This window comes from Cervus elaphus, chromosome 15 (genome assembly GCF_910594005.1).
Source record: "Cervus elaphus chromosome 15, mCerEla1.1, whole genome shotgun sequence".
Lineage (NCBI taxonomy): Eukaryota > Metazoa > Chordata > Mammalia > Artiodactyla > Cervidae > Cervus > Cervus elaphus.
In genome coordinates this window covers 10,014,176-10,035,107 of record NC_057829.1, presented here as the reverse complement: position 1 = coordinate 10,035,107, position 20,932 = coordinate 10,014,176, and the positions used below count along the sequence as shown (strand labels likewise).

Sequence of the window (20,932 nt, the reverse complement as noted above, 5' to 3'; positions counted from 1 at the left end):
ATCCTTTCTGAGGAGTAGCAGACATGACCTCACACTCCCATGAGGGCTGGGTTGGAAGACAGTGGAAAAGGCTCGACATTTGCCTGAAAAAGAAACAATGCAATTGCCTACTCTACCATTCTGAGGTACCTTCCTAATTTGACATGTCTCTGAGACACCAATTTTAAACATTTCAGTTTTTCATTGGGAAAAGCCTATTTAAACATAAGCAAAACAATTAAATGCTATTTTTTCCCTTTTTGACATGAAAATATACATGATTGAAGATGTTCTCAGGATAAGAAAAACCATAAACTTGTTTTCTACTCTAAGAATAAAAGGAAGGAAGAGGTTTGTGGTACCTCTCTGGAATCTGAAGACATTTATTTCTGGCATTGGAAGGCTTGTATTCAATATGAAGTTGAACAAGGAAACTTACTTTTTTCCTTCTTGAACTGAATTATTTTAAAATACTGATTCAAAGCTAAGAAAAGTAAAATTTTATGGCTAACAAAGTACTAATTTTTTACCCTGAATGTGGGGAAAAGCTATACTATTTGAAAATTTATTCTATTAAAATATATTGACCCAGGTCTACAGCCCTCTGCCTTTGCAGATACTGACAGTTAACGTTTAGTAAGCACTCACCATAAGCCAGGCAAGGATCATCTCATTCACACCTCACAACAAATTTGTGAGGCAGGTCCAATTAATCTTTTCATTTTGGAGATTAGAAAACCGAGCTACAATGAGAATGAAAAACTTGCCACACGTCACAGAGATGCTGAGGAGTCTGGAGGGGAAAACCACCTCCTTTACGTCCTCCTCCTCCTGTTTCCAGTAAGGCTGTGTTCAGTCTGACTGCAGAGTTCAGGTGAACCAGTAGCTGGCTCCTGAGGGACTCGCCACCTGCCATGACGACAGACAGACAGACACACCTGCGCGCGTCCAAGGTTCAGTTCTCCCATGTTCTGCAGAAGATCTCCTCCAACTCTGCATTACCGCTCTGAAGTCTCTTCCTCCTCCATTCCCACAGCACAGGGACCCACCACGATCACCATCATTCAGGTTTACATAACTCTAGCTCAAATATGGGAGGACACATAACATCAAAAGAACTAGACTAAAAACAAGTTGGTATCTACTATAATCATCTTTCTTAAACTGCAGATTTCAATTATACTTGTTTAGGTAATCTCATTTCCTAAAAGATGTAACTAAAAACTTTATAAAATTATGAATTTTGTTCACTGTATTAATTAGCCTGTTAAACAGGGGTGATGAGGAAGGACAATCCATAGGTATTTAAAAATTTAAATCTCTTGACTCATTTGCTAAACTTTAATGTTATAAATAAAATGCAGTGTTAGTCACTCAGTTGTGTCCAACTCTTTGCAACTCCATGGACTGTAGCTGGCCAGGCTCCTCTATCCATGGAATTTTCCAGGCAAGAATACTGTAGTGGGTTGTCATTTCCTTCTCCAGGGGATCTTCCCCACCCAGGGATTGAACCTAGGTCTCCCTCATTGCACGCAGATTCTCAAATTCTTTACCATCTGAGCCACCAGGGAAATCCCAATTTATGAGATTTTTTGTATTTTTACTTGCTGTTTAATTCTTTTGTCAACTGCTTACTCACATCCTTTATTCACTTTCCTAATGGGTTATTTGAGCTTCCCTTATAGCTCAATTGGTAAAGAATCTCCCTGCAGTGCAGGAGACCCGGGTTCGATCCCTGGGTTGGGAAGATCCCCTGGAGAAGGAAATGGCAACCCACTCCAGTATCCTTGCCTGGAAAATCTCATGGACAGAGGAGCCTCGTGGGCTGCAGTCCATGGGGTTGCAAAGAGTCGGGCATGACTAAGCGACTAACTAACGGGTTATTCATCACTTCTCTCTTGATTTTTGAGAGCTCTTTAACTATAAATCTTCTATCATATGATAAAACAACAATTTCAACATTTTTATTACATTCCTATAGAATATTTTAATACAAGCTAGTTATAATTTGTATACAAAAGCAGAGTATAATCATATTAATTATAAAGTTTTAAAAAGTCCAACAGACTCCTCTGACCATACTCATAGGAGTGAAAAATTCAGGGAAAAAAAGGAAAGATAATATAATAGTATTGCTACAAATTACTCCTTAAATGGCCCAAAAATGATGGGCTGTTTAATTCAACACCAGACACCTATTGTCCTTCTTGGGCCCTAATTCTAGCCTGAGAGAAAACAACTCCAGTATACATTTAAAAATCAACTTGCTTATGAGCAGTTTAAACAGGCAGTGTAATCATCTTTAATGATGCCTTACTGCACTCTTTCCCCTTTTAGCAAGGAATTGATAAAATTCTACTTCACACGTCAGGAACCAGTCTGTGGAGCAGCTTCTATTTGGGTTCTGCTATCAGAGGAGACCTGTGATTTGCTAGCCTCGGCTGCAAGCTCACCAATTCCGCACAGCTGTTCCTCAGGTTCCCAGGCCAGGCTTTGCGTTTATGCCACTCGCCCACAGCACCTGAGGAAAAGGACAGAGCAACCTCTCCCCACAAGGAGGCAGGGGTCCAGGCAGGCCTCAGCTTGATCTCCGGGAGACACTATTGCATTCCAGCCCCTGCAGGAAGGTGCACTGCTAAGACACGGTCTCTGACAGCTATGGCAAACTTGTTTTATTAATAAAATAATTCTCTGGCAGAGCTTGCAATTTAGCATTCAAACAAAGAAAACAAACGAAACCCCCAACTGCTGAACATTACCAACAATAATTTCAGCACCTCTCAAGGCCCACAGGGCAGGCAGTGCACTAAGCCTGGCGATACAGAGGTGAAAAGTTCAACACCTGCTTCCTGAAATTCCAGTGTCTGGAAAAGAGGTGTGATTTAAACTATGTAAGTTATTTCAGCATAGAGAGTGCTGATTTGCTTTAATGGACTGGAGGACTTGAATTAGAGGGTCCTATTATTCATCCTGGATCATTAGTGAACATTTGCAAAACCACTCCAGGACAGAGTCACTGGTTAATGACGGAAGCTTCTAATCAAAAACCTCAGGTAAGCCCTCTATCCTTATCTCTTTTCAAATCCAGAGAGGTTGGTAATTAGCATAACAGGTATTAGAAATGACGCCAGTATAGAAAAGCGGTGAATAAGCTATGTGGTTTGGTTAGATATCAAACAGGGACCACTGCTCTTACACGAGCACATGCACAGGAGTCTAATGAACCCAGGAGCCTATACTCTTTGGGATGGTTCCCGAGGGCTTAAGATTCCTACAGGTTCTGTGATAAATCCACTACAAGGGAATTCTGTTGTCTGATCCTACCTATGTTAAAAGGAATACTAAAACCAGATTAGCACTTCTGCCTGGAATAAACCTTTCATAAAAGAGTTTCTAAAATGGAGAGTAGAGATTTCATCCAGTTTAGAAAGGAGTCTCTAAGACTACTTTTGTGGGTGTGGCGAGCTCTGTCTGAGTTTTGGTTTCACAGTAACATGCGATCTAAAAGTTCAGTTTTGGGGGACTAGGTCAACAGCGCTCATCAATCTGAAGCTGCAAACTTGAGCAGTATCTCTCAAAGAGAACCTAATACCTAAACAACTGAACTGGCTCAGGTAGGTCATAACAGGGAGACAGTCACGCAAAGGCATCCAGGACAGTGTAATAAACAAAACAGGGTCTTACACAAGGTACCCAGACAGCAAGGATGATTAATGCTCTAATGGGAATGGGGCATCAGAAAACATTTTATAGGGAAAGTGACAAATGAGCAGAATTTTGAAGGATAATAATAGAACTTTTCCAGAGTAGAGGGAGTTTCCAAGTAAAGGAAACAATGTTTTCAAAAACCATTAACAAATATGGCACCCTGAGAGGACCAAAACCAGGTAAGCACCAGTGGAAGATGAAGTCCCCATCAGGGCTGTGGGAGATGGGGAAGGACAGATGGGCAGGGGCTGGCAGAAAAGCTCTCGCCAGACGCTCAGGAGGTTTTTTTTTTTTTTACAAGTCAGTGAAGCCAATTGTGTTCAGTAAGAATCACCTGGTCTTCTTAAACTATGATTCCAAACCCCATACTTGAAATCCTGATTTAGTAAGTATGTGATGAGGCCTGTGATCTCAGAATTTTAAACAAGCACTCCATAGGATTTTGATTAACAAAGGCCCAAATTTCTACTCAATCCTAAAGGAAATCAACCCTGCATATTCATTGGAAGGACTGGTGCTGAAGCTGAAGCTCCAATCCTCTGGATACCTGATGCAAAGAAATGACTCACTGGAAAAGATCCTGATGCTGGGAAGGATGGAGGGCAAAGAGGAGAGGGGGGCGAGAGAGAACAAGATGGTTGGATGGCATCACCAACTCAATGGACATGAGTTTGAGCAAACTCAGGGAGATAGTGAAGAACAGGGAAGCCTGGGGTGCTGCAGTCCATGGGGTCGCCTAGAGTTGGACATGACTGAGCGACTGAACAACTGTAACAAATTTCAAATAACAGTAGCGAAATAACATTTCACCTCTCCAACATGACTCAGGCTACTCACAGGGGATGGAGTGGGTGACCTGGAATTAGAGGCTACCAACACACAGACAAGAGACGCTAGCCTGGACGAGGGGTGCAGGACTGAAGGACAGGGCAATTAAGGCAAAATGAAGAATGTGAAACAGCCAGGATTTGGTAGCAGTGACAGAGAAGGAAGAGTGCATTAAAAAACAACCACCTCAAAAATACCCACTATTTGTTCATTCATTCAACAAATCTTTTCTAAACATTTACTGTATGTCAGATACTGTTCTAGATCTTGGGGGTACAATAATGAAGAGAGAAAAAAGTGCTTTCACGGAACATATTCTGGTAGGAGGAGAAAGGACAAACAAAATAATTAAGTCAACACAGAGCATAATAAGTAGTATGTGAGAAGATAAGTATTTTGAAAACACAAGGCAGGAATGGGGAATACAATGCTAGGGTGTTAATGGGGTAGGTCAAGCAGACCTGACATCTGAGCAGATCTGAAGAAGAGGAGTGAGTGTTCTGGGCAGTGGGCCTGGCCTGTGTGAGGAAAAGGAGGGTGTGTGTGCCTGGAGATGCGAGAGCAAAGCAGTGGACAGTCAGATGAGATCAGAGAGGGGAAGAGCTCTGGGGCTCTAGACACCACTGAAAGGACTAAGTAAGACAGAGGTCGTTGGAGGGCTCTGAGCGGTCTGGCTGCCACGTGGAGAGTGGCTGGAAAACTACTGCCCACTGCCCGGTTCTGTAAGTCAAGTTTTCTTGGAATACTCATTTGTTTACGTATTATTATCTATGGCTGTTTTCAGGCCATAAAAGAACCAAGTAGCTGTAATACAGGGTTTGGTCCACAAAGCCTAAAATTTTTTACCACCTGGCCTTTCGCAGAAAGTCTGCAACCCCTGATGTGGAAAACAGACCAAGGCTGGCACAAGTGGAAGGCAGAAGATGAGTGAGAAAGCTTTCCCTGCAATAAATCAGATGAAGTATGCTGACTGCTTGGATCACAGTCTTAAGAAGTGAGGGGACCCTCAATCTGCTCTGAAGGAAGCATAAGCAGGATTTCCAGAAGGACTCATACAGAGTAAGAGAGAGAGTATGACTCTAAGGTTTTTGGCTTGAGAAGCTGGAAAACTGCAATTACCCTAAATGGACAAAGATACAGGTGGCACAGCCTCAGTGCAGGGGCCTTGTGAGGAGTCCAGTTTTGAACATGTTGAGACTTAAAGAGTTCACTTGCTCGGAGGCAGGAAGAGAGTCTCTGAAGAACTTATAGTCCAGTGGAACAGAAAGGAAAACTAATCATTTCAATCAACCAACCATTAGGGGAAGCTGGGATCAGGGAAAGCTTCTTGATAAATGGGTCTTGAAAGAAGAATACGAATTGACCAGGCAGAGAGGAGTGAGAATATTCCAGGAAAAGAAAAAGTCACAAACGAAGATAAGGAAGAGCACGGTGAATGTGCTCAGGTGTGTGCTTTGTAAACTGCAATCGGGGGGAGGGGGGCCCAAAGTGTGAGCAAGGGGTGTGACAGGCAAGGCCGGACACATCCAAAGCTGCTTCCTGGAAGGCCCGCATTCCTTGATCATTAACTCGGTTTTATCTCACGGGTAACAGGGAGCCACTGGGGAGTTCTGAGTGAGGAAGCGACACAGTCAGCTCAGCGGGTTCTCATTCCTTGAGCAGGTGACAGAGCAGCAAAGTGCAACCGCGACACAGTGAGTCTGCTGCTCTCACCAGCGCCGGTAAACAGCTAGCCGTTTCCTCCATCGTTATTCGATAAAGGAAAAAACAGTTTCTTTTTGGTTTTTTGTAATTACAAACCCTATCGTTTTAAGTACAGTTAATTACCATGTTGCACCAATCTCTGCTGTATAGCAAAGTGACTCAGTTACATACATACATACATTCTTTTTTCATATTCTTTTCCATTATGGTTTATCAAAATGTTTGTTTTTATATTTAATTTTCTTGATGTAGAATCAATGCAACAGTAACAACAAACATCTGATTTTTCAAAGAAAATTCCCAAAATGAATGAGCTCAAATGCTGTACTTAAATGTTTAAACTTAGCCTGAGCCTTAATGCTTAAAGAGATATTTAGTAGTCACTAAATACTTTATTCATTTTAAAACTTAATAGAGTCAGCATTCTGTTCATAAGAACATATAACTCATGGTTATAGAAATATATGACTCAAGAGATCAACAACTCCAATAACGAGCTGAATTTTTCAATAACAGCACAACTCTCTTTGTAGGCCGACAACCAGGCACTTCTGAAAAGCTTCTGTGGTGTGACTGACAGAGACTCAGGCCGCAGCCTTTGTGAGAGGACAAGTGTTCCTGGGAGAGAAGACCGGTCCACGGGGCCTGCACACAGGCATCTCATGTCAGTCCCGCCACAGCTCTGCGAGTCGTGAGTGACTATCTACATTTTACAAGTAAATCCATCTGGGCCTTGTTTTAAGTTCTGCCTCTCCAAACTGCTGCATAGGAGTGTAACCAATTTAAGAGCCAGATCTGGTTTTAGAAAATAATCATGGCCCAATTCAAACAATGTTAAAACTCTATTCTACTTTCATCACCTTGACTGAGCTATGTTCTTTACTGTTCTTCGCTTTTCACATCATTCTAAAGATAGCTGCTTAACTGTTTATGAACTACCATATCTATACACCATTATAATACTTGTTTCCTGGATTTTCCCAATCAGATTCTGGATTCCTGTAGGGTATGAATCAGGCTTTATTAATCTGTGCCAAACACAAGTGCTCAACCATCTGTTGAATAAATTAGTTAATGACTAAGGGGGAGGTGGGATTAATGTAAGTAACTTAAATATATTTAAAGTAGAAGTTGAGTTTTACCATCTATGCTAAAGGTTGACAGAAATATTGTTAGGTTGTAAGAAATAAATTTGAAGTTCAACAGCTTTCCACTTGCAAGGGATGACAAAAATTACACACACACACTTCTGTATTTGATATGATGTCAAGGTGCGAGCTATACAAACCTAAGAGACTGCTTCTCCCACATCTCTAGATGTGGGATAAAATCCCGCATCTAGGTCTCCATCTGCCTGGAAGGAGATTCTGTTATGTCTTAGCCTCTAGCTAATTGGTTTTTATCAATGATTTTTTTTGGGGGGGAGGGTGTAGACATCACCTTATTTTTTGGCCGCACCACATGGCAAGCAGGATCTTAGTTCCCTGATCAAGGATCGAACTTGTACCCCCTGAAGTGGAAGTGCAGCTTCTTAACCAACGGGACCAATGACGGAAGTCCTAGACATTGTATATTTTAAAAGGCTTTGCAGAGGATAGTACTGCAATAATACAAACTTTCCTTCTCCCACACATGTAACATGTAAAACCAAACCACAGTGACTAAAATTACCTAACAGAATTTAAAACAAACAGCAGAAGCATGAGAATATATGATTCTCAAATGTTACTTCCCATCTCTCTACAATCCTTCCTTAAACTTAACTTCACTTACATTTATTTCTGCTCAAATATAGCTGCTCAGCAACTTGATCACAAATTTTTATCATTACCAATGATCTTGAATCACAAAAACAGAAGAATCTATCCATATAACTTCTGAATAGGAAAAATTTAGATAAATATATATAACAGGAAAACCACCATCATTTTCTAAGATATCACCACCTGTTGGTAACTGTGCCAAGAACTTTATACTCATTCTTTCATTTAATTTCATTTAATTCTCACAACTCCTGGAAGGCAGAGTAAACTATAAAATGGGGATAAGACAATTTCCAGAAGATAGCATAAAAAAAAAAAAAACCTCCCCAAATCCAGGAGTTTAGGTTGACCATAACCTTAAACAAGTTACTGTGTTACTAAAAAGCCACTGCAACATTAAGCAACGTTAAACAGTTCCTAGATTCTGCACTACTCAGGCCATATCTGAGTAGTATAATGGGTCTACTGTATCCATTTCTGGGGATACATTAGAGGAAGACTACTGACAAGTTGCAGTATTATCAAGGGGAAAAAAAAGGCCAAAATACTAAGGGCAACATGTAGCAGATGGGAGAAGTGAGCAGGGTTAGCGTGGAGAAGACACATCACCAGTGGACTGTGGAGACTCCTCTCCACATCAGATAAGACAGCACCCCATCTTACACACAGCTTTCCAGTTTGCAACATGGCTCTTTACCGTCCCAAAGGCCACACAAAATAAAGGAAGGGCGCAGAGACTGCCTGCACTCAAAGCCCAACTCTGCAGGCTGGGCCACTGCGGAGTTACCAAACCTCTGTGTGCCTGATTTCTCTTGTCTGCAAAGTAAAAATAACAACGGTGCACCTGACTTACATGGCAAATCAGCTAGGACACAAAATTACTTAGACACTGCCCGGGAAACAGAGCGTCAACAGTGCTGGCTAAGACCAACACCTTCAGAGCTGCTGCCTCACTGGAGAACTCAGAATTCTCCCTCTCACAGGACGTGAGCCAAGCAAGACAACAGAGGAAAGAGTTCTCTAAGTCTTAATCCCTTTCTACCTCCATCATAATCTCTACAAGGGACTCCTATATACCAGGCACCATGCAAAACATAATCTTTAGTAGCTCATTTAATCCTTACAACTACTTACCTGAGGACGTAGAGCTAAGCGGCCAGCTAGACTGTGGACCCAGGTTTGTTGGGCTCCACAGCCCCATTTTAAGGCTCCACATCACCTCATTTATGCATCCTGGCAGCTAGCAACATATGAGGCCTAATAAAAATGCCTCATATGTATAAAATAATCCAGGCAAGAATACTGCAGTGGGTTGCCATTTCCTTCTCCAGGAGATCTTCCCGACCCAGGGAATGAACCCAGGTCTCCCGCATTGCAGGCAGACGCTTTACCGTTTGAGCCACCAGGGAAGTTGTATAAGATAATCAGTGTTTCTTTAATCAAATAAACACCAGGTACAACTGTTCTGCGGAAAATGTCGAGCAGCAGAGACGGGAAAGCGCCATCCCTGCCACACCTTCCACTTGGCTGTGGAGCTCACGGGCCACGTTGGCATGCCAGTCTTCTCCGTCGCCGGAACCAGGAATCTGGACTGCGTAACCTTCCAATCTAGTTTGAAGACTGTATGTTCCATCTGGCAGTACTTCTGATACAGCAAAGACTTAAAATAAATAAACTCCAGAATTTAAAAATGAAAGAGACCATAAAGATCTGGCCCAAACTCTTCAGTTAGACTCATCTAACTAGACAGCCAAAGGATAAAAATCTGGGTCTCCCAATTTCCAATCCTACACTGCTTCTTTTATAAAGACATAAAGCAGACATTTTAAATAGGTGGGATTAAAAGAAATATAACTGGCATAACAAACTGGCATAACGTAACAATGGATGCCAAAATTAAACAGTACCTGGTAACTTTTATTACTCTAAAAATGCAAACTTTGTTAGTACAGAACACTCATCGTTTAAAATAAACAGCTCACATGAGGACACCCTAGGATACTGTCTCAGTTTTGTGAATACCCAATTGTAATAAAAAACAGGGTGACCTCAAATAAATTACTTTGATAACAAAAGCCCTGCAGAAGCACTATTAGTTTTATTTTGCTTTGGTTTTTTGAAAAGTATTTACAGAAATATTTGATAAGATGCTGAAACTACTGTTAGAAAGGTTCATCCAAGATTAACAGAAAAAATTTCACTATCTCTAGAGATACACTAAATGCAACAATTTAACTAGAATTTTACATAGTCAAGAATGGTATAAAAAGTCTTAAAAAAAATGTGTTCTGGGGCTAAATATAAAAAGCCACCTGTGAGATTAAAATATAAAGCACAGAGAATCCCCTGGCAGTCCAGTGGTTAGGACTCCGTTCTTTCACTGCCAAGCAGCGTGGTTCAGTCCCTGGTTGGGGAACTAAGATTCCACAAGCCATGCAGCACAGCCAAAATAAACACACACACACACACACACACACACACACACACACACACATCACAAAAACATTCTTAAAAATAAGAATTTAATTTTTTAAAAAACAAGCAATCCCCACTATAACATTTAAGGTAAATGTTAAGTCACATTAACAAATGTTTATTAAGCATATTATTAATATATAGAATGGGGTAACCTAGGTCTGATTCACTATACTCTAAACTGCTGTAATTCCCCAACTATAATGGACAAAATGTAAAAAATACAATGAAAAATAAAACACAAATAAAATATTACGGTAGTATAGAGGAGATAAGAAACTTATAATGACTAAGTGTATTAAGATTTACAGCTGGCCAACCTGTATTCAAGTTTGAGCTCCACTACTTAGGAGCTACATGTGGAGGCACCAACAGTATAACTGTCCCTCAATATCAATGGTGATTTGTTTCTTGGATACAAAAATCATGGATGCTCAAGCCCATTATATAAAATGGCATAGTATCTACAAATATCTACACATCCTCCACATATTTAATATCATCTCTAGATTACTTGCTTCCCTGGTGGCTCAGATGGTAAAGCGTCTGCCTGCAATGCAGGAGACCTGGGTTCGATCCCTGGGCTGGGAAGATCCCCTGGAGAAGGAAATGGCAACCCACTCCAGAACTGTTGCCTGGAAAATCCCATGGACAGAGGAGCCTGGTAGGCTACAGTCCATGGGCTCGCAAAGAGTTGGACATGACTGAGCAACTTCACTCACTCACTAGATTACTTATAATATCTAATACAATGTAAATGCTATGTAAACATGGCTTACTCTTGAACAGAGATTAGGGGCACCAACCCTTAACATACCCAAACACCAAGTATAACTTACAGTCGGCACTCCATATCCGAGGTTCCACATCCACAGATTCAACCAACTACTGACAATATGGTGGTGGTGGTGGCAGCTTAGTCTTTCAGTCGTGTCTAACTCTTTGCGACTCCATAGACTGTAGCCCGCCAGCTCCTCTGCCCATGGGATCTTCCAGGCAAGAATACTGGAGTGGGTTGTCATTTCCTTCCCCAGGGGATCTTCCCAACCCAGGGACTGAGAACTCACCTCTTCTGCCTGGCAGATGGATTCTTTACCACTAAGCCACTTGGGAAGCCAGCCAATGGTACACTACTGCAATACTAACTAATGAAAAAAAATGTGCATTTAAGTGGACCTGTGTTGTTCAAACCTGTGTTGTTTGATGGTGAACTGTAAGTTACCAGCATTGCAGCAAATTCAGGTTTTGCTTTTGGAACTTTCTGGATTTTTCTCCCAATATTTCTGATCCACAGTTGGTTGAATCCATGTATGGGGAACTTGCAGATAAGGAGGGATGACTGTATATAATCTCAAAAGTCTACTGTGTGGATTAAAAAGAGAATGCATATACAGACAAGCCTAAGGCAGAAGGGGAGACAGGTGTAGAGAACAAAGAATGAACACCAAGGGGGGAAAGGGAAGGAGAGATACACTGAGAGAATGGGACTGAGACATATACACTGCTGGACATAAAACAGATGGCTAATGAGCGCCTACTGTACGCCCAGAGTGAAAAAAAAGGACAGTCTGTTTGTAGGACGTATACTAAGTCAACCTTAAAATGCATTCCAGAGAGAACACGATGGCGGAGGACGAGGTGGATGTGCAGCACATCTCTCACGGATACATGAGGAAGACACCTTCAGACACAGAAGTGCATGCAGAACACCAGCTGAGAGCGGACAGGAGTACCTGAGCAGTGGAAAGAATATATAGAACCACGCAAAACTCGGTAGGACGAAGGAACTAGGGGGAAAACAGGAGTGTTAGTAGGGCTGGACCTGCCCTCGGCGGGTGGCGGCACTGAAGCAGAGGTCTGATAACCACATCGGGGCAATTGTCGGAGTCAGAGGAGAAACATTCAAGGCTGAGAGTGAAACAGCTGATCTGTGGCAGCCTAAATGGAATGAGAATCAGACAGTCCTTGCTGCAGCCATGCATACCCTGGACAGGGACGCAGGTCCTCTATAAGGAGCAGCGGCTGGGAGCTGGAGTTTAGGGAGTGTGGAGCAATCCCAGGGCGAGGGCTGCTGTTGACTGCAGACAGCAGGATTGAGGGATATGAGGGAGAAGACTGTGGTGGGAAATGCCTGTGGAGAAAAGCCAGGCAGCCATGGAAGCAAGGTGATACTGTTGAGTCACGCATAGAGGGTGAAGCCATCACCATAGCCTCTCTCCACATGCCAGCATCCGAAGCTGAACAACAGAGAGGCTGACCGCATCAAATGCCTGAGGCACTGAACTACAGAGTAGAACCCCATCCAGGGTGCCCCTTTCAGTGACTGATGTGCCGAACAGCAGAGAAGGACCCCAAGCAAGGGAGCCCTCTAAGTGCCTGAACGGGTGGAGCTACGGAGAAAGACTGGCCAAAGAGGCGTCTGATCACCAGCTACAAGAGGCTTGAAAAAAGACTGATAGGGCCATAACTCCTGCAGTGGGGGCAGTCTGTGTCCCTGCACACTCGGAACCACCAGGGTCCCCGCAAGCCAAGCAGCTGCGCCACCTTCACGCTCAACTCTCACTGGGGCAGAGCTGCCACAGGCAGAAAATGTCTTGTGTCTATGCGCGTATGGTTGCTTTGGTCGTGTCCAACTCTTTGCGACCCTGTAGACTGTGGCTGCCAGGCTTCTCTGTCAGGGAGGGGGGTTCTCCAGGCAAGAATACTGGAGTGTATCAGCCAACACTGGCTGCCATACCTTCTAGAGCACTGTATTTCCTGCTGCCCTAGCCTCAAACTCCCCTGAATATCTGCTGGTGCCAGAACCCCTGCGACCCAAGCAGCTGCACCACCTCCACCCCTGGCCCGCACAGGGGCAAACCCAAGCCCTGCAGGGCAGCCTCAGGAGCAAACCCCAGGGGACAACCCACATGCAGAGGCGGAAATAAAACTATTATTGAAACCCAGGGGCAGTGTGGCTAAGGAAGAAGACCCAAAACCTTCCTACCATCTGTACATGCTGCAGATTAAATCCACACAATCAATCAGGCAGACTCTGTGTCTATGGAATATATAAAAGGCCACTGAGAGCTCCCACAAAAGAAAACACACTAGCTCTGATGACTGTGGACATTGGAGGCAAGAACACACAGGAGCAGGACCAGGTGAGAATCTGAGCTGCCCCCACAGCAGGTCCAGAGACCAGCAGTGCTGGAGGGCATCCTACGGAGGTGAGGTGGACTGTGACTCCCAGCGAGGGAAAGGACTCTGACAGCAGTGACTTGGGAAAAATATTTATTATTCCTATGTTTTGACTTGTTCTGTAGATTCTTTTGGATTTTTTTTCCTTTTTTTCCCACTTCTGTTGTAGTTGTCAATTTTATTGGCACTATGAAATCTAATTAAGCTTTTGAGCTTTTTTTTTCCCTCAGCCACATTTTTTATTGTTGTTATAAACCTCTGCCTCTATGTTTGGCTTTTGCAGTTCTATGGAGTTTTCCCTTTTCTTTTTTCCTCTTTTTTAATTTTAATTTTTTAAACCTATTATTTTTTCTATATCTATTCCTTTGTTTGCTTTTCCTACTGTTCTTTTCCCCTTGCAGTTAATCTTTAGTGTATATAAATCTTCTTTATCTACCCCTATTTAACTCTGCATATCTATTCTTTCATTCTTTCCTTTCCTTTCAACATATTTGTTAGTTTAATTTTCATTGCTTTATTCCCCACTTGGCACCTTGCTTTAGATTTGTTTTCCAGTTTGTGCTTTAGTTAGTTTAGTTCGTAACTGGTATATATAATTTTTTATTTCTTTTGTTCACTGGGTCAACATACTGTACTTTATTTTTGATGGACAGTTTTGACTTTGATCAAAACAGTATATATATAAAAGGGTATATATGTATATGTGTATATTTCATTGTTTTAATTATCATTTGCCTGATTTTGTAAGTGCCTTTTCTTGTTTTTGGATATTTGTTTTAATCTCACTAAATGCCATAACAAACCACTTGTGGAATCTTCGTTCCTGACCAGAGATCAAGCCCTGAGTCTTTGCAGTGCGAATACTGACTCCAGACCCTAGACTACTAGAGAACTAACCCTAGGGAGTATCAAATAGTGAGAACTTACACAAAGGAAACCACCTGAATACAAGACTTGGCATCACCCAACCACCAAATGTGCTGGACGCCTCATCTAAACAACAAACAAAACAAAAATACAAACCCAATCATCAGCAGACAGGATTACTACCTCACTCAGCCTTGCCCATCACAGGAAAAACAAACAAACAAAAACTCAGCACAAACCTCACCCCACACAAAGCTCACACAAACCACTGGACCAACCTTAGCAGGGCAGAAACCAAAGGAAGAAGGAATTCAGCCTGGAAGCCTGGGAAAAGGAGACCTCAAACACAGTAAGTTAAAAAAAAAAAAAAATGAAAAGTCAGAGAAATACTACACAAATGAAAGAACAAACTAGAAACACAGAAGTCCAAATAAATGAAGAGCAAATAGACAAACTACCTGAAAAAGAATTCAGAAGTGATAGTGAAGATGATCAAAAACCTTGAAAACAAAAATGGAGAAAATGCAAGAATCAATTAACAAAGACCTAGAAGAATTAAAGAATAAACATAGAGACAAATAACACAATTACTGAAATTAAAAGTACTAAAGAATAAACATAGAGACAAATAACACAATTACTGAAATTAAAAATACTCTAGAAGGAATCAATAGCAGAATATCTGAAGCAGAAGAACTAATCAGTGAGCTGGAAGATAAAATGGTGGAAATAACTTCTGAAGAGCAGAATGAAGTAAAAAGAATGAAAAGAACTAAGGACAGTCTCAGAGACCTCTGGGACAATATCAAATGCACCAACATTCAAATTATAGGGCCCCCAGAAGAAGAAGAGAAAAAGAAAGGGTATGAGAAAAATTTTGAAAAGATTATAGTTGAAAATTTCCCCAAAAAGGAAAAGGAAATAGTTGATCAAGTCCAAGAGACACAGTGTCTCGTACAGGATAAACTCAAAGAGAAACACGCCAAGACACAAACTAATCAAACTAACAAAGACTAAACACGAAGAAGGAATATTAAAAGCAGCAAGGGAGAAGCAACAAGTAACATACAAGGGAAACCCCATACGCTCAACAGCTGCTCTTTCAGAAGAAGCTCTGCAGGTCAGAAGGGTATGGCTGGATATATTTCAAGTACTGAAAGGGATAAATCTACAACCAAGATTACTGTACCCGGCAAGGATCTCATTCAAAATTAATGGAGAAATAAAAAGCTTTTCAGACAAGCAAAAGTTAAGAGAATTTAGTACCGCCAAACCAGCTTTACAATAAACGTTAAAGGGACTTACATAGTCAGGAAATACAAGAGAAGAAAAAAGATATACAAAATCAACCCCAAACAATTAAGAAAATGGCAATAGGAACATATATATCAATAATTACCTTTAATGTAAATAGATTAAATGCTCCAACCAAAAGACACAGACTGGCTGAATGGATAAAAAAACAAGACCCATAGATAGATATGCTGTCTACAAGAAACCTACTTCAGACCTAAAGACACATATAGACTGAAAGTGAGAGGATGGAAAAATATATTCCATGCAAATGGGAAGCAAAAGAAAGCTGGAGTAGCAATCCTCATATCAGATAAAACAGACCTTAAAATAAAGAAGATTACAAGAGATAAGGAAGGACACTACATAATGATCAATGGATCAATCCGAGAGGAAGACATAACAATTGTAATTATCTATGCACCCAACATAGGAGCGCCTCAATACATAAGACAAACACAAACAGATATAAAAGGAGAAAACAGTAACACAATAATAGTAGGAGACTTCAATACCCCACTCACACCAAAGGACAGATCATCAAAACAGAAAATAAATAAGGAAACACAAGTCTTAAATGATACATTAGATGAGATGGATCTCATTGGTATCTTCAGGACATTGCATCCAAATGCAGAAGAATACACCTCCTTCTCAAGTACACATGGAACATCCTCCATGATAGACCACACCTTGGGTCACAAACCAACCTCAGTAAAATTTAAGAAAACTGAAACTGTATCAAGTATCTTCTCTGACCACTCTATGAGACTAGATATCAATTACAAGAAAAAACTGTAAGAAACACAAACACATTGAGATTAAACAAGATGTTTCTAAATAACCAACAGGTTACTGGAGAAATCAAAAGGGAAATAAAAAAATTTCTAGAAACCAATGACAATGAAAGCACAACTCAAAACCTATGGGATGCAGCAAAAGCAGTTCTAGGAGGGAAGTTTATAGCCATACAATCCTACCTCAAGAAACAAGACAAACATCAAATAGACAACCTAACTTTACACCTGAAACAACTGGAAAAAGAACAAAAAAAAACCCAAAATTAGTAGAAGGAAAGAAATCATAAAGATCCGAGCAGAAATAAATGAAAATGAAATGAAAGAAACAACAGTAAAGATTAATAAAACTAAAAGCTGGTTCTTTGAAAAGAAAAACAAAATTGACAAACCTTTATCCAGACTCATCAAGAAAAAAAGACAGAAGAATCAAATCAACAAAATCAGAAATGAAAAAGGAGAGGTTACAAAGGACAATATAGAAATACAAAATATTGTAAGAGACTATTATGAACAACTAACTATATGGCAATAAAATGGATAACCTGGAAGAAATGAACCGATTCTTAGAAAAATTCAATCTTCCAAGACTGAACCAGGAGGAAACAGAAATTATGAACAGCCCAATTACAAACACTGAAATTGAAGCTGTTATCAAAAGTCTCCCAAAAAACAAAAGCCCAGGGCCAGATGGCTTCACAGGAGAATTCTATCAAACACAGAAGAGCTAATGCCTATCCTTCTAAAACTCTTTCAAAAAATTGCAGAGGAAGGAACACTTCCAAACTCATTCTACGAGGCCACCATCACCCTGACAGCAAAACCAGACAAAGACAACATAAAAAAAGAAAACTACAGGCCAACATCACAGATGAACATAGATGCAAAAATCCTCAACAAAATTTTAGCAAACAGAATTCAGCAACACATCAAAAAGCTTATACACCATGATCAAGTTGGGTTTATTCCAGGGATGCAAGGATTCTTCAATATATGCAAATTAATCAATGTGATACACCGTATTAACAAACTGAAAGATAAAAGCCATATTGTCATCTCAATAGATGCAGAAAAAGCCTTTGTCAAAATTCAGCACCCATTTATGATTAAAGCTCTTCAAAAAATGGGCATAGAAGGAACCTACCTCAACATAGTAAAGGCCATACATGACAAGCTTGCAGCAAACATTATTCTCAGTGGTGAAAAACAATGCATTCCTGCCAAGATCAGGAACAAGACAAGGGTGTTCACTTTCACCACTATTATTCAACATCGTTCTAGAAATCCTAGCTACAGCAATCAGAGAAGAAAAAGAAATAAAAGGAATCCAGATCAGAAAAGAAGCTCTCACTCTTTGCAGATGACATGATTCTGTACATAGAAAACCCTAAAGATAGTGTCAGAAATTACTAGAGCAAATTAGTGAATTTAGCAAAGTTTCAGGATACAAAATCAATACACAGAAACCACTTGCATTTGTATATGCTAACAATGAAAAATCACAAAGAGAAATTAAGGAAATCAATCCCATTCACCATTGCAGAAATAAATAAACTGACCTAAGGAGACAAAAGAACTGTACACAGAAAGTTGTAAGACACTAATGAAAGAAATCAAAGGCAACATTAACGGATGGAGAGATATTCCATGTTCCTGGGTAGGAAGAATGAATATTGTGAAAATGACTATACTACCAAATGCAATCTACAGGTTCTATGCAATCCCTATCATATTACCAATGGCATTTTTTACAGAACTAGAACAAAAAATTTCACAATTCATATGGAAACACCAAAGACCCCGAATAGCCAAAGCAGTCTTGAGAAAGAAGAATGGAGCTGGAGGAATCAACCTTCCTGACTTCAGGTTATACTACAAAGCTACAGGCATCAAGACAGTATGGTCCTGGCACAAAAACAGAAATATAGGCCAATGGAACAAGACAGAAAGCCCAGAAATAAACCCATGCACCTATGGGTATTTTTGAGAAAGGAGGCAAGATTATACAATGAGGTAAAGACAGCCTCTTCAATAAATGGTGCTGGGAAAACTGACAGCTACATGTAAAAAAATGAAACTAGAACACTTCCTAACACCATACACAAAGATAAACTCAAAATGGATTAAAGACAAGACCAGAAACTATAAAACTGTTAGAGAAAAACACATAGAACACTCGATAACATAAAGCAAGATCCTCTATGACCCACCTCCTAGAGTAATGGAGATAAAAACCAAGTAAACAAGTGGGACCTGATTAAACTTAAAAGCTTTTGCACAGCAAAGGAAACTATAAGCAAGGTGAAAAAAGAACCCTCGGAATGGAAGAATATAATAGCAAATGAAACAACTGACAAAGGATTAATTTCCAAAATATACAAGTAGCTCATACAACTCAATACCAGAAAAACAAACAACCCAATCCAAAAGTGGGAAAAAGACCTCAACAGACATTTCTCCAAAGACATACAGGCGGCTAACAAACACGTGAAAAGATGCTCAACATTGTTCATTATTAGAGAAATGCAAATCAAAAGCACAAGGAGATATCACCTCACACCAGTCAGAACGGCCATCAGCAAAAAGTCTACAAACAATAAATTCTGGAGAGGGTGTGGAGAAAAGGGAACACTCTTGCACTGTTGGTGGGAATGTAAATTGATACAGCCACTATGGAAGACAATATGGAGATTCCTTAAAAAACTAGGAATAAAACCACCCTATGACCCAGCAATCCCACTCCTAGGCATATACCCTGAGGAAACCAAAACTGAAAAAGACACATGTATCTCATTGTTCATCACAGCACTATTATAGGTAGAACATGGAAGCAACCTAGATGTCCATCGACAGATGAATGGATAAAGAAGTTGTGGTACATATACACAATGGAAAATTACTCAGCCATAACAGGAATGCATTTGAGTCAGTTCTGATGACGTGGATAAACCTAGAATCTATTATACAGAGTGAAGGGAGTCAGAAAGAGAAATATTCTATTCTATCATATTCTAACATATATATATGGAATCTAGAAATGGTACTGAAGAGTTTATTTACAGGGTAGCAGTGGAGAAACAGACATAAAGAACAGACTTATGGACATGGGGAGAGGGGAGGAGAGGGTGAGATGTATTGAAAGAGTAACATAGAAACTTACCCTACCATATGTAAAATAGATAGCCAACAGGAATTTGCTGTATGGCCCAAGAAACTCAAACAAGGGCTCTGTATCAACCTAGAGGGGTGGGATGAGGCAGGAGATGGGAGGGAGGGGATATATATATATATATATATATACACACACACACACACACACACACATATATATACCTATGGCTGATTCACGTTGAGGTTTGACAGAAAACAACAAAATTCTGTAAAGCAATTATCCTTCAATAAAAAATAAGTTAATTAAAAAGAAAAAAATGCATTCCCATCTACACAAAGTGCAAATACTGTATGATGATTCCACTTACACAAGATACCTAGAAGAGTCAAATTCATAGAGAGTCAGAAAGTACACTGGTAGACTCCACACTTGCCCATCCAAAAAAAAAAAAAACCTGCTTCACTGGAAAGCAGTTCCTCATTAATAAAAGTGTACTGTAAAGCAGTCTCTAAAACCAGAACTCTGGGAGTCATTCTAGTCATTCTTCCCTGTTAGCCAATCAATCACCAAGTCCTGATAAATCTCTACAGCCTGACAAAAAGAATTTACCTCTCCCTGGTAGATAGGAATAGGGCAAAACTCCTCCAAGCCCAGGATGTGTGACCTTTCCATTAGCTTTCAAGACCTCCAATCCTTCTACCCCCCTTCTCGTATTTCTCCTTGTGATTTCTTTCTTTTTTATCCAGGATACAGTTTTGTTTAGCCCTTTTATTTTTCCCTTAACCTCACCCCGCAAACTAACAAATTTATACCCAAAGCTACTCAGCACCACTGGAAAAGGTTATAACCACGCAGACTAACACCTGAAAAACTAAAAGTAGTCTCAGCCAGACCTTCAGAATTGCTTGCCAATTTCTATATTCCTAGTCCATTTGTTTGCATTCCTCAAAATGCTTCTTCTATAACTCACCTCTTCCAGCTATTACTTCAGCTCCAACTTTTCAATTCAATAGATGCAGAGATGTTTCCTACTTACCTGAGGTAATTAAGGCAATCAGGTAGAAACTTCAGCTTCTTACTCTCAGACTTCTTAGAATGTATCTAAATCTACAGGCCTCATTAACTCACTTTCCTCAGTCAGAATGGCTGGTGTGTACAAGACACACATATGGTGATGGAGTTTTAAAAAGGGTCATTCTTTCTCCTATGGAGGGATAATCCTGCCT

At 40.5% G+C, this 20,932-nt stretch overlaps 2 protein-coding genes and 1 non-coding gene across 9 annotated transcripts in view; 2 read left to right on the top strand and 1 right to left on the bottom strand.

Annotated features, from left to right (window-relative positions):
* Positions 1-12,877, top strand: part of SPRTN (SprT-like N-terminal domain) — a 49,360-nt gene extending 36,483 nt beyond the window's left edge. Inside the window, exons 5-7 of one of the 7 annotated variants that reach the window (XR_006345447.1) lie at positions 5,379-6,236; positions 6,753-6,910; positions 9,437-10,428. Coding sequence is in view for 2 of the 7 variants with exons in the window: in XM_043926475.1 (XP_043782410.1) it covers positions 5,379-5,446 (68 nt within the window). In the remaining 5 variants the exon portion in view is untranslated. Of the gene's footprint in view, positions 1-5,378; positions 6,346-6,752; positions 7,521-9,436; positions 10,429-12,070 lie in introns of those variants that run through there. The other 6 variants (XR_006345445.1, XR_006345448.1, XR_006345444.1 and 3 more) reach the window with 6 other exon arrangements.
* The window catches only part of EGLN1 (egl-9 family hypoxia inducible factor 1), a 60,293-nt gene that overhangs the window by 15,096 nt on the left and 24,265 nt on the right, over positions 1-20,932 (bottom strand). The gene's annotated exons all lie outside the window — the stretch shown is intronic.
* On the top strand, positions 10,977-11,048 carry TRNAC-GCA. The gene has a single exon. It is a non-coding gene; the product is annotated as a tRNA-Cys (tRNA).